The sequence below is a fragment of the Porites lutea genome, chromosome 2, assembly GCF_958299795.1.
Source record: "Porites lutea chromosome 2, jaPorLute2.1, whole genome shotgun sequence".
Lineage (NCBI taxonomy): Eukaryota > Metazoa > Cnidaria > Anthozoa > Scleractinia > Poritidae > Porites > Porites lutea.
In genome coordinates, this window is record NC_133202.1 from 15,776,827 (window position 1) to 15,791,764 (window position 14,938).

The 14,938-nt window shown below is 38.9% G+C and overlaps 1 protein-coding gene across 1 annotated transcript in view; it reads left to right on the forward strand.

The window, feature by feature from the left end:
• The window catches only part of LOC140925697 (uncharacterized), a 108,198-nt gene extending 95,019 nt beyond the window's left edge, over positions 1–13,179 (forward strand). The window contains exons 5-6 of the mRNA XM_073375596.1: positions 6,315–9,301; positions 12,726–13,179. Of these exons, the coding sequence (XP_073231697.1) occupies positions 6,315–9,293 (2,979 nt within the window). The 3' untranslated portion in view covers positions 9,294–9,301; positions 12,726–13,179. The remainder of the gene's footprint in view (positions 1–6,314; positions 9,302–12,725) is intronic.
• The last annotated feature ends 1,759 nt before the right edge of the window (positions 13,180–14,938 follow it).

Here is a 14,938-nt window from a genome sequence, read left to right on the forward strand (position 1 = left end):
TTATTGCTTGCAAGGGCTTTTTCCCAAGTTCTTTTGTCCTCCATTATGGCCGCCAATATAGCTCCAATATGGCCGTCGGAAATCAACAAAATCTGGAGTTCCCTTTTTCTGTAAAAGCTCTTTCTTTTCACTCAAGAATTGGCATATGTGCAAATAAACATACTTTACTGGTTACAGTGCTAGAAAAATCAGAGGAGAGACTTTTTTGAACGAGACAGCATTCCTATTTTTGTCTCAGGCATTGTGAAAACTCGGAAGTTCAAATTGCTGTATTTTCGAAATGAAACATGCAACGGGAATGCAAACTTGAACAAAGATTTATTGAAGTGAGATTTAGTCTAGACTAAGTTTGGCTTTATTTTGTTTAAGTAGGTATGCAAAAACAACCTATATTTTGAATTACTTCTAGTGTTTTTTTAATTTACGCAAAAGTGTGCAAGGTTTATCATATCTGTTTGATTTGGTTGACAGATTTCGAAAACGTACGTGCAGGTAAAGCGATTTTAATAATAGACCTTGTCCCGCTTTTCCACGCGATCTTGAAGAGTAGGCAAACGTGTGAGAAATTACCGTGTTTGTATGAGAATCTAATGTCGAATAATTTCCGTAAAAGAGACTGGGAAATGTGTTGCCGCCAGATCACAGAACCTTCAAAATCTCTGAGCGAACAAAAACATCCGAGAGGGCGAAGGGTGGGGCTTAAATCCCTTAACAGAGAGAAAGCATAGGACCGTGATTTTCCTGCCTAGGCTGACTGCAGCCAGCATAAAACCAGATTTTTGCTTCCTTCCAGCGCTAAACGTTAAAAATACGCATTTGGGACCAGGTATGGATTTTAGAGGGTCTAAAAACGGGTGTGGAAAATGTCATTTTTTGGTCTGAAATAGTAGGGTCAGGATTTGGAGAACAGGGCGGCACAACCCTAACCTGTTCCAGGTTCCGAGATAGTTGGGCCCGCTGAATTGAGAAAGCGTGAAGACGAAAGTAAAACGGGAGGAAACTGGGGAGAGAAGGGGCTTCCCCTTTTTCGCCCCGCCAACTTTTCGCTTGCCTTTTACTTTCGCGTCTTCCCCACTATCTGAGAGCCTGGAACAGGCTAGCACAATCCCACCAAGATTTCCAAGAAGTACCCCCCCGGAACCCATCCCCGTAACGCATCTTCATTTCCAGTTATTTAAGATATTCGATATTGGTCAAACAGAACCTCAAGTCACACACAAAGCATGCGCATCGTTAGAAGGTCACTCATCACGAGGCATATCCGTGAGTGTTCGGAGAAAAACAGGAAGTCCCAGATCAACTTCCTCAGTGGAGATTCTATGAGTCTACAGCATATGTTATAAGATCTTTTTGTGAGCTTTTTGTTACATTTTTTTAGAGAAATATTACTGAACTGTATATTAGGTTTAATGTCACCTTTCACATGCTTTATTAGTTTTCAAGCTACATTTTGGGAGCTATTTCTGGAAGCACTTACGTCACTTTTGTTGACGTAATTTGATCAAAGTGAAAGGGGGAAAATCCCATAGGCTTAACCTTTTCTTGGTAGAGGAGTTGATTGTTGCTTGAGGTAAGTTTTGTGCAAGTCTTGTTATTCTGTGAAGGAAAGTGCAATTGACTTTTACACTTAAACTTGTCTCACAAAATATGATTTCCTTGTAGACTATTTCGTCGTGACAAATCAAGCGAACTATCAAGACTACTCGGGGATTTGTAACTGAGGTAGGCATTGTCCTGCACCTTAAAAATGCATTGGGTTGTATACCTGCCAACTCTCATTCGTCAAGGAGAATTTCTCACGCTTGACAAATTATTCTTAAATTTAATTCGATTTCTACAAAAATATTCCAAAAAGGCTTTGAATGATGACTTTGCGTCCTAACGAAATCAAAACAAGGTAAAGTTGTCGTCTTTTAATATAGATCGTTTTCACTGTCACGCTACAACAAAAAAATAAATTGGAAACCGTCCAGTGGAAGAAGCCAAGAAAATGAAGTGTTACAAAAGACTAATTTTGAACAATTTTTCTAAGTCTCACGCCTTTGCGGCCCACAGTTTCTGAATTATTTGCCGAAACGTTTCACGCACCTTTGTAGAGCTTTTTATGGAGACGCCATATGAGTGTACCGTTTTGGTGCACCAATATGGCCGCCGGAAATCAACAAAATCTGGAGTTCACTTTTTCTGCAAGAGCTCTTTCTTTTCACTCGAGAGCTGGCATACGTGCGCGTAAACATACTTTCTAATACTTGAAATGGTTATAGTGCTAAAAAAAATAAGAGCAGAGATTTTTTTTCAACGAGACAGCGTTCCTATTTTTGTGTCACACACTGTGAAAACTCGGAAGTTCAAATTCCTGTATTTTCGAAATGAAACATGCTACGGGAATGGAAACTTGAAAAAAGATTTATTTATTGTTTATCGTCAACCTAGTGTAAAGAAGAATTCGTAAAACCTCGCTATTTTGACTTTACAATTGCATGACGTCACTGAAAAAACCATTTATAGTGTTTCCAACGTTCTCAAAGGTCGTCCCAACATCTTCGGAAGTTTTCGCTAAAGTTCAGAAAGCTTTGGAAAATTGTCGGCAATCCTAGGAAGTAGCTGGGACGTTTTCGAAAATCACGATCCCTAGCAAGGCGAAAATCTTACGCATTTGACCCAGAAAAAGTTGGCAGGTGTATGGTTGTTAATCTCCGGGAAACTTTTGTCAAAGTACCGTAAAATTCCGAAAATAAGCCCCGGGGCATATATACGGAGGGAAATTTGCGTCTCAAAATCGATTGGGCTAGTTCACAGTTGGAAGGAAGTTTATGCCACTCAGTAATTTGAAGCAAGTTTTTACTGAAATTCGCCTTGAGGACGTAGACCATTCTAAAACCTCAGCCATGAAAGTATACTTTGTCTATATGGACCGAGGAAATCCAAGCCAACACTGCAGTTAACTACGCAAACGGCAATATAATGTGACACTTTTTGACTGCAATCATTTGGCACACTATCTTTATTTCTTTTGCAAATGCAAAAATATAAAATTATTCTATGTGTTACTGTACAGTTATTGCTTTGTTTTCCTGTGAATTTGAGGGCAATTTCCGAGTACAAGCCCCCGGGGGCTTGTGGAGGGGCGATTTATAGGAAAGGTTTTTTGGCTTACGAGTTTGGGGGACTTATAAATTATTTGGAGGGGCTAATAAATGGAGGGGCTTATTTTTGGAATTTTATGGTATGTCTCAGTTTAATAAGGCCGTGTTGTCTAAGTTTGATTTTTCAGATCGAAGGGGACCATTAATTTTCAGTACTGACTAGCCATCATGTAGGATTTCCTCTCAGCCCTTTTACCCACTCTGTAAACATATTTACTATACCACTATACAGTTGAACCTCAATTAAGTGGCCACCTATTAAGCAGCCATCCTCCATTAAGCGGCCAGTAATCACAGTCCAGAAACAATTGTAGAAAAAGATTGGAAGTTAAACCTCTAGTGAGCGGCCACCTCGCCGTTTCAAAGAGAGTTTTCTCATTGTTGTCACCTCTATTAAACGGCCAACAAGCACTTGACAGACTAAGTTTGGCTTTATTTTGTTAAAGTACGTAATTATGCAAAAACAACCAATATTTTGAATTATTTGTAGTGTTGTTTTATTTACGCAAAAGTGTGCAAGGTTTATTATATCTGTTTGATTTGGTCGAGAGATTTCGAAAACGCACGCGCCGGTAAAGTGATTTTAATAATAGACCATATCAGGGTTTCCACGCCATCTTGACGAGTAGGCAAACGTGTGAGAAATTACAGTGTTTGTATGAGAATCTAATGTCGAATAATTTCCGTAAAACTTCAAATGATTAAGATTGACTGCCGTCATGTGCAGTTAGCATAAAAGGAGCTATAACAGGCTTTTGTCAGAAGAGAGTTAGAACAAGATAGTGTGAGATTGAGTTGTCTTGTAACGTTGAAGTTTAGAGAATACAACTGGTTTTAAGCTAAGTTTACTCAACCAACAGAGTACGAGCATCTTTCTTGTGAACCCGACCCGCCGAGCTAGTCACCGTCAATTGGCCATGGGTTCTGGTCTCTTCACAGTTTTAAGAATAGAATATGCTGAAGGAAAACGACCTATCGTGAATCAGTAATGCTACCTCCGTCAGGTGATCTTTTTTTTTTTTTTTTTTTTTTTTTCAAATAAGGGGCCGACCATTCAATTTTAGAGGATGGGGGGAGATTTCAGGATATCTCTTTTTTTCCTTTTCGTTTCTCTGCAGGAATTTTGTTCCTCAAAAAGGGTCAGTCCAACTTTTTGGAAAAATGAATTCACGTTTACAAAATGTATTTACATTTACGTTGTGGCTGTGCATGTTGCAGTAATAGTACTGATATGGAGCTGCAAAGCCTTAAAATTTAGAAGCTAAAGTGCTATAGTTTGTTTTACACTTATGTTATATACGAAGTCATTATAATATTGTCATAATATTATCAGAAAGTGATGCACGGCAAGCAAATGTGAAAATGTTTAGATTCTTAACTTTAAAGTAGCCAAAATGGCAAAAAACAGTTCAGAAATGCTCATAGTATGGTAAATGCTGCTAGAATCATCACTTACAATTGAAAAGTGAAACTAAAATCTCCAGAACAGGTGTGAAAGTAGAATTGAAATTTATAGTGATCATGGTTTGATGTATATATGAAAAAAAAAAAAAAATTTTCTTCAGTCTTGCACTTCTAAACTGAGTACCTCATAGTTAAACATAAAAACAAAGTGATGGTGTTCCTTGTACTTTTTGCCGTGAAAACAGGCCACTTCCTGGGCACTGATTCTCTTTCAGGTCACCGAAAAGAAACTGGAGAGAAGAAAAGAGGAAGCCCGGCTTTCTTAACCACAGGCTACCCGAAAACGACTCTGATTTCTTGATATCTTGATTGTAATACATTGCTTATATGAAGCAATTATTCTGCAACATCACCAAAGGAAGCAAGGGAAAAATGGTTGCAGTTTTGCTGGGATTTTGTAAAGCTCTCTGAATGATGAAATAACTTGGTAACATTTTTTTTCCTACAGCAGTGCAAGAATTTTTTTTATTCCATTTGTGCTGCATGCACTTTTTTTCTTCCGACAAGCTCTTCCAGGAAATTGTTCTTCAAAATCACACCCTCCCCACCCCCCTCAAAAGTAGTTAAATGGTCGGTCCTTAAAGGGATGTTTCTGCTAAAGATTATGATAATTCATGACACGGTTTATGACGAATCTCTATTGAGCGGCCAACCTCCATTAACCCTGGCCTTAATAGGCCGCTTACTGGTACCCCGAGGGTGGCACCGCTTCGTGGAGGTTTACCTGTACGAAATCATAGTCATATTAATCTTTTCTGTTAAATTATAAGGACAGGCTACATACAAAAATCTTTCTAAACCGGCTCATCCTCGGACGGGTGTACTTAAAAACAACTTGCATTCCTCGTAATTAACCTAGGTTTTTGCATTGAGTTAGACTTCAGCTGGAACCGAACAGGGCCAGGGGCCAGGGGTGGGGGCTTTCCAGTTTTATATGAACCATTATAAATGAAAGAAAATCCACACTGTTGGTGAAGAAATAGACATTCTTTTCATTTGCTGTACACTTGTGTTCTACTAGCAAGAGATGTTAACACTAAGTTTACTTTCCGATATTTGAGTGTTTTTAATGTTCCTGCTTGCCCGGTTTGTAGTTTGTTCCCAATGCAACAGCTTTACTTTTTTCATTGGAAGGCAGATGAAAGTACAATGAGTAGATAGATGATTTATATACACCATCTTTAAACAATGATAAATCTGATTTCTTTTTAATTTCAATGATTATTACCAAAAGAATGTCTTTTTCCTTTTTTAGAGAAGACCCCAGTCCATCAAGTCGTATCTCACAGCGATAAAAAACACGTAGAAGGATCACTAGTTCGTAGCAAACCAAATGCGCCTGTGATAGACAAAAACGAATAATAAAGAATAAGCTTTTACTCTAGGTTTTATTTACGTTATCGTACTTAAAGAGAAATGGTAACAACGGAAAAATGAGACAACACCATGTCTATACTTTTTTTCAGAAGAGCTGAAATAGTAAAGCCAGCAAAAAATGTGACAACCACAAATATCTTCTGAAAAAGCAGTCGACGTTATCTGCAATTTGTTATTGGAATGGCTGAGAAAGGGCAAACAGAGGAGAACTGTAATCTTGGAAACACTAAAGAGATTGACAATGAAGTTGGAGAAAAAAGAGAGGAAGAAAAGGGAAATAGTAATATTGTTGATGTCCATGTTTACCTTAAAGATTTCAAGAACGACCTAAACTACCTTGAAATATATCCCAAACTTTCGAAAGAAGTAGGAGACAGGACAGGAGAAGCAAAAGCGTACTGTAATCTTGGCAACACCTATCACGGTCTTGGAGATTTCCAGAAAGCCAAAGAGTACCATGAACGACTCCTCAAAATTTCCAAGGAAGAGGGACACAGGGCAGCAGAAGGAATAGCATACCATAATCTTGGCAAGGACTATAGCAGTCTAGGATATTTCCAGAAAGCCATAGAGTACTATGAACGATACCTCAAAATTTCCGAAGAAGTGGGAGACAGGGCAGGAGAAGGAATAGCGTACTGTAATCTTGGCAACGCCTTTAGAAATCTTGGAGATTTCCAAAAAGCCATAGAGAACCATAAACGACATCTCAAAATTTCGAAAGAAATGGGAGACAGGGAGGGACAAGCAAAAGCGTACTGTAATCTTGGCAACGCCTATCACAGTCTAGGATATTTCCAGAAAGCCTTAGAGTACCATCAACGAGATCTCAAAATTTCGAAAGAAGTGGGAGACAGGGCAGGTGAAGGAATAGCATACCAAAATCTTGGCCACGCCTATGAAACTGTTGGAGATTTCCAGAAAGCCATAGAATACCATGAACAACGTCTCACAATTTCGAAAGAAGAGAGAGACAGGGCAGCAGAAGGAAAAGCATACCATAATCTTGGCAACGCCTATAGCAGTCTAGGATATTTCCAGAAAGCCATAGAGTACCATGAACGATACCTCAAAATTTCCGAAGAAGTGGGAGACAGGGCAGGAGAAGGAATAGCGTACTGTAATCTTGGCAACGCCTTTAGAAATCTTGGAGATTTCCAAAAAGCCATAGAGAACCATGAACGACATCTCAAAATTTCGAAAGAAATGGGAGACAGGGAGGGACAAGCAAAAGCGTACGGTAATCTTGGCAACGCCTATGACAGTCTTGGAGATTTCCAGAAAGCCATAGAGTACCATGAACGAGACCTAAAAATTGTGAAAGAAGTGGGAGACAGGGCAGGAGAAGGAATAGCGTACTGTCATCTTGGCAACGCATTTAGAAATCTTGGAGATTTCAAGAATGCCATACGGTACCATGAACGACACCTCAAAATTTCGAAAGAAGTGGGAGACAGGGCAGGAGAAGGAAAAGCGTACGGTAATCTTGGCAATGCCTATCAAAGTCTTGGAGATTTCCAGAAAGCCATAGAGTACCATGAACGAGACCTCAAAATCTCCAAAAAAGTGGGAGACAGGACAGGAGAAGGAATAGCGTACGGTAATCTTGGCAACGACTATCACCGTCTTGGAGGTTTCCAGAAAGCCATAGAGTACCATGAACAAGACCTCAAAATTTCGAAAGGAATGGGAAACAGGGCAGGAGAAGGGAGAGCGTACTGTAATCTTGGCAACGCTTATCACCGTCTTGGAGATTTCCAGAAAGCCATAGAGTACCATGAACGAACACTCAAAATTTCGAAAGAAGTGGGAGACAGGGCAGGAGAGGGAACAGCGTACTGTAATCTTGGCAGCACCTATGACAGTCTCGGAGATTTCCGGAAAGCCGTTCACTACTATAAGAACAGTGTTATTGCCTTCAACCATATCAGGGGAAATCTTATATCTAATGACGAATGGAAGATCAGCCTTGGTAGTACCTATGATCATATTTATTTGAGGCTATGGGGGCTGCAGTTTAAGCAAGGTAAAGTCGTTGAGGCACTTTTAACTGCTGATCATGGACGTGCACAATCTTTAAATGATCTTCTGGAGTTGAAGTATGGGTTCAAAGGGTTACGTCCAGAAATAGGAACACTCTCTGCAACAACACCTGACATTCTTACTTACCTACCATCAAATACAGCTTTCACAGGTATCAACGAGGGAGGAATAGTTTTCTGGGTCAACGAGAAAGGGACACAAATCAAAACTAGAAGAATTCAGATCGAGAGTTCTGACACAACCTATTTTCAGTCTCTATCGGAGACTGTACATGAAAAAATAGGTGTTAGAGCTGATGTTAACTGTGAAGATCGCTCATTAAGGAACCGAAGCGATAAAAAGTTAGCAGAAGAAAGATCCAGTAAGCCAAGGTCTCACTCCTCATCTTTTGAGACAAAGTCATTACAAGCATTTTACAATGTTGTTATAGACCCTATAAGAGACTTACTCCATAGCAATGAGGTTGTGATTGTTCCACAAGGGCCTCTGTGTTTGGCGCCTTATGCTGCTTTCATAGACTTGAAATCAAAGTACCTCTGCGAAACTTTTAGAATTCGTCTGCTTCCGTCACTTTCTAGTCTGCGATTAATTCAAAATTGTCCAGCAGATTGGCACTACAAGACTGGTGCTCTTCTCGTCGGCGATCCGTGGGTACAGGAGGTAGTTTATGAAGAAATGAGGCTAGAGCAGTTAGAGTGGGCCGAAAAGGAAGTGCAAATGATCGGGGAAATACTTCATACTGTACCTCTCGTTGGAAAGCAGGCAACAAAAGATGAAGTTTTGAGACGTATCTCCTCGGTTGCTTTGGTGCACATTGCTGCTCATGGTAAAATGGAAACAGGAGAAATTGCCTTGGCCCCAAACGCAAAAAGGCAGTCCCAGATTTTAGACAAGGAGGACTATCTCTTAACTATGAAAGATGTTTTAAAGGCGCAGATTAGGGCAAGACTTGTTGTACTTAGTTGTTGTCATAGTGCTCGGGGAGAAGTCAAATCAGAGGGTGTGGTCGGCATCGCACGGGCATTTTTGGGTGCTGGAGCTCGTTCTGTTCTGGTGTCCCTGTGGGCGATCGACGACGAAGCTACTATGGAATTCATGAAGTTTTTTTACCAACAACTAGTCCATGGACGAGGTGCCAGTGAGGCCCTGAATAAAGCCATGAATTCCATGCGACAATCTGACCGCTTTAGCGCAGTGAAGTACTGGGCGCCGTTTGTGCTCATTGGTGATGACGTAACGCTTGGGTTTGAAGGCAGCGATTAAATAGCAAGGTATTTTGGGATATATTTAACCTGAGATCAGGCGTTATTTTTTTTTTCCTTGTTGCTTCTTTGGCTTGAGAGGGAAAAAAGATAACGTCTGATACATTCATTTAGCAAGCCATCAACCGTCCCCTAATTTACATAATCTAACGTCTGCTTGACCTGTCATGTTATTAGCCAATCAGCGTTTACCAGACGGGAATCAATTTTGGCGGAAATAATGTCTCGTTTCAAATCAATGTTAGGGAAAAGAAAATATTTAATTACGTCCATGTGCTAAAAACATTTTTAAAAACATTTTTTTTTTGTAATGAAATACTGCTAGCTGGAGCTGCCGTACCTTTATTTAACAGCTACAAATAATAAAGAACTTACTGGTACAAGCTCGGTGACTTCGTTCTGTGCCAAAAGCAGTGAAAAAAAAAATTAGGCTGAAGCACCATACTTCACGAACTGAAAAAGGTTGTGAAAGCGAAGATCACTCAGAATAATTAACAGGTTTCTGAAGGAGGACTTACAGTCAAACCAGGTCAAGATTCCATTCATGAATTGATTATTTGAAAAGTGAACCCGTCTGCCGCTTCTGTAACTTGTAGCCGGTATCAAATTGCATTCAAATGATCGGTGAATGTTTGGCTGCAACTTTTTAGTATACGATGAGATGGAAAATATTTCAATTACTGAAATTTCTATTTAGATATTCTTCAAATTCTAGAAAACTGAGCCGGCAGAAATTTCATAACGAACTCGAGTGAGTATTCACTGCTCATTACGCAAGCAAAAGTGCAGACTGAAATCAACAACTAACGGATGGCGGCATTTTGGCCATTGGAGCAGCGCAAATCATCCGTATTCATTCCTATCCAATCAGAAAAAAGTCCACATTCTGGCTTTTGAGCATGTGATCTGTGAAAGGATTGTATTATGCCCCCCTCCCGAAAACAGGTTACAGAGATAAAGTGAGAGGGAATGATCGCAGGCTAGGATATATTTAAACCAGGGAACATAATCCCTGCTTTTGCAAACGTCATTTCAGTGACTAGCAATTATTTTTGTCGCTTTATAGGCAACGAACTCAACGGGTGCCACTTAACGTCAATCTACCTATTGCTGGTCAAGTTGACAGCAACAAAGGAGTCTGACTTTAGCAGTTTGTTTGGCAGTTAAACACTACAAAATTTTTCTCAAATCTCATGATTTCTTTACATTTCATTGTGTCGGTGGCCCCGTTTGAGTTCGTTCCATTGAAACTTATAGTCGAACCTGACGTAACAGTCCACCCAAAATGCCAAGATCAAATTTCCGGTCGCTTACTTTAAGGAAGGTGGTCGCTTAGGAACGTCTCCTGATATGTTAAATCCTCTATTAAGTCTCCAGGGGGGTTATTGATTGCAAGAACGTTTGAGAGGGAGGGGGGACTTATTAACAAAGATTGTGGTGTCATTTCTCCATAAAAAAAGCCAGAACCTAAAGTAGAAAAGCTGAGGCACATGACGTTGGAGGTCATGAAGCCGAACATCAAAATCAAATGCGAACTTCCACATGAAGTGCTACAGTCGTGATAAATTAATACATCTATCTTACGTCCGTTATATAAGAATAGGGAGAGGGGGCTTGAAAGAGAGAGGGGTTTTAATAACTTTCTTTCCCTGAAAAGGGGATTTTATTATAGAGGGGGGCTGAGTTTGTCTAATGGTCGTGGGTCGTAGGTCGTGGGTACAAGTCGTGGGTCGTGGGTGTGGGTGTGGGTAAAAGTCGTGGGTGTGGGTAGTGACTAAAAATTAATTTTTAATCATTATTAAATAACAATGTTACTAATTTTTGTTCAAGATTAATAATTTACAATATTACAAGTTTTTTTTTTTTTTAAGTACTCGATAACAAAACGAACGTAACACGATGTATGAAAATTATACACTTCCCCTACTCTGTTACTTTACCAGAGATCATCGACCGCCAGCCCAGGGGGCGGTGGGTACAGGAGCAATCGAAAAGAAAGAGAAATAACGTTGAACTAACTTTTGTCTTCAAATATGAAGTTGACATGGGAAAGCTGCAAATTTTGTCTCCACTATAAACTGGTCAAAAACGCTTTCAAAGGATCGTGCGAAAGCTAAACTTATTTCACTAACAACGGAGGAACGTCACCAAAAAGCGCGAAAAACAATGAGAGTGGAGTGTCTCAGTACCGGCGAAGTTTACTCATATTATAAGTTATACGAAGAGGCTAGCTCTCCCCTTAAATATCCGAAAAAGTGGAGAAATTCAAATTCTGCCGTGTCTGGCCTTTTCCAGAAAACAAATGAATCATTTCAAAAAATTGAAACTTTTTTACGGAAATTATTTATTTTTTGATTCGCTTTATTTTTTCCCCAAACAGCTAGGAAACGACTTGGAAGAAGAATTTTGAAATTGTTATAGAGTGGTGATTGGGACACATCCCCTTTTGTGTTTCTTATCTTTTGGCACCCGCGTCAGGTTTCCTCTCGGTTATATAGAGTTCAGCGTCGTCTCAAAGGTCATTTGCGGCCTCTCCTCGCTTGTTTTACCCTTCCCACCCTTCCCGGGTTTTATTTTATAGCCTGTAGTTTTCTCTTTTGTGTCTACTAATTGGGATCAATTCAAAGGTAAGCATCGTAGCTCATCGTATTGCTTATTCAGATAAATAATGATTGACTACTCTTATATGGAACTGATCCCGGCTTCCTTAATTTTCCGATTTGCTCTTTTTAGCATTAAGTTAACTTATGTGCGTGTTGTTCAAGCGTTTGACCAAACAAATTTTCTCAAAATATTATCAAGAGATTACACCAGTCCTGAAAATAGCTCCTATGGGTTCCTGCCTTTACCCAACCCCACCCATTTTCATACATTATGTTATGTTTGTTTTGCTATGTTATTAGTTATCGAGTAGTTTATAAAATCAAAAACTTGTAATATTGTAAATTATTAACATTTAACAAAAATTAGTGATGATTAAAAATTAATTTTTAATCATTACCCACACCCACGACCCACGACTTGTACCCACCACCCACGACCCACGACCATTAGACAAACTCAGCGGGGCTTAATAGAGGATTTATGGTATGCAAGATTCTATAGCTCTAATCGTTGGTTGAAGTTACCAATTTAGCAGATTTAGGGCGTTTTCCATTTCCCGTATTCCGCGTCCCAAATAAGAAAAAATGGAATAAAGTCGCTAGAAATCACTTGTTTTGGCTTTCATTGTATTGCAATATCTACAAAAATGATTGAAATAAAGTATTTGTATCTATATAACTTGTTTAAATGGTTCAAAGAGGTTTGTAACAATTTGCGTTTTCTTATTCCGGAATACGATCAATTCCTTGCTAGCTGAAATCACTCTCCTTCCCTTCTGCCAGCTAGCTCGCTAACGTTGCTTTTTGCTACTTTTGTTGTTATTGTATAGGAATGATGAAGAATACAGTGGAGCAGCCCTAATTATCTGAAGTTGAGTCAGTTTCTAATTTGTCACAATTACGAGACGGAGCGTTCCTCGCAAAAATAGGAACACTTTACTCCAAAGATAAAATTATATGCTGTTAATGAATAAGTTGAAGCTTTTCGTAGTCTAAAAATTACAGTGTACGTTTGATAGCTTGTTTTGCGACTAGTGGTGTGCACTAGAAACTTGTTTTATAGTCACCTGAAAAATATCAGGAATCAGTAGTCAATTTCGGCTATTTTCATTGTTATACCGGCATGTTTTTAGTGCTAAGTTAATGCTTACTGCGTCCCATAATCATTGTAATCATAACTATAACAAAATTCTCAAATCTGATTGGTTATCAACTGCCCTGATTTCAGCCTTAATAGGACAGTCTAATAGGACAGTGCGCGTCCTATCTAAATAATTGAACATTACGTACGCGCTATCACTCGCGCCCTTAAATGCCGGCTTTTGTTTCATTGCCAGCCAAAAAAATCTAAGAATTTCTTGTGTTTTGATTTTAAAAAGAGCCTTATATTTCACAAATTTTGTTAAAGTTATGATTAATTGGTAACAGAACTTCGTGTCTGCCAATTCGGTTTGTAATCGTACTCGTGATTAAACAAATCGAACTCCGGCTACGCGGTCGTCCGATCACTCGTATGAGTACAGACCGAATTGGACTCTACTCAGTCCTGTTGCCATTACTAATCCAATCATATATAATGTATAGAGATAAAATACAAAAAACTGAGCTTAAATTTTATCTTGAATCAAAATCTTTAAGTGGTTTGTTTCTAATTATTTGGGTGGAGTACCTGTAAACTAACCAAAAAACCAAGTGCACTTTCACTAAAAAAACTGCGTGTAATACCAAAAAAAATACAATATAACTTTATTCACTTTATCTTCAACATGAAGATGTCAGTATAAAACAAGCAGAATGACAACAAGTAAAACAAGACACTGTGGGAGTCTATATACGGGCGTCGGTGCACTAGGCGTGTGTGAAGTTTTTTATGTGTATTAGGCATGTCTAAGGAGTGCAGTAGTGTTGTATATTTTAGGCGTTGGTTGAGATGTGTGAAGTGGAAGGCGTGGAGTTATTCAGTGAGACTGGTTTCTGGTACAATTTGCTATGAAGTAACAAAAAATATTATTTTGGAAGGTAAAAGTGATTTTAGGTGTTGCAGAGAGGTAGTTGTGAGAGTGTTAATGTGGCTATGAAGGGATAGTGTAGTTACAGTCTGTTGAAATGAAGTAGTGGTTGTGAAAGATGTTATCAATGGTCGAAAACATACTTGTACTTATTTTAAACGTTGTTATGCTTTCTCTTCAGGATTTTTTTTTTCGGTTATGTTTTATAATACTTGTATGGAGAACGTGGATAAGTGCAAGTTCATTTAATATAGAGACGGGGGTATAAAGATGATGAGGGGGGGGGGGGGGGGCTGAAATTTCGTGTGTCTGTTCGGGGGACTTTGAAAAATCGGTGAGGTCAAGGAAGAGGGCGTAAAATCTTGCAAAAGAACTAAGGGCCTGATTACATGAGGCGGGCTGGCTGGCTCGCTTTGCTGAGATCTCGGCGCCTTAGTTAAACACAACTAAAATCAACTTTGCGATTATGTGACAACTATTAAACAATAAAAATGAAAGCGATGAAAAATGTTCGTAGTGCGCATGTTTTTTACTTAAAATTATTAAAGGCATTTTATCCGGTGTTTGAGAGTTTTTACAAAAATTCATTTTAATTGGGAAATATCTATAGGCGAAGGGAAATATCATAAAAAAAAAACAAAAACAAAAAAAGCACGTTGACTCATTTTGATTGTTGCTCAACTCCTTCGTATCAACTCTGATCAAATGAGATCCTCTCCCGATATGAGAAAATGATTTTCTGTTGATTCATTCTCTTTGGTCTTGTTGATCAAGAATTAAAATGTTGATCAAAGAGTTTCTTTAGCCACTTGTGCATTTGCTACGATATATGCTTGTAATAAAATTGTTCTAAGCGTTCTTGTTGATTGATTTTAGTAAGCTATTTCACCACTAATAGTTTTGACTTTTAAGTTCAATAATTGATGATCGATAGAAAGTTTCTCCTGACGTGAATTCGGTGCACAGGAGATGTATCAATTTGATGTATCTCCGCGGTAACTCTTCTATTCAAATATATTTAATTAGAGCCTTTC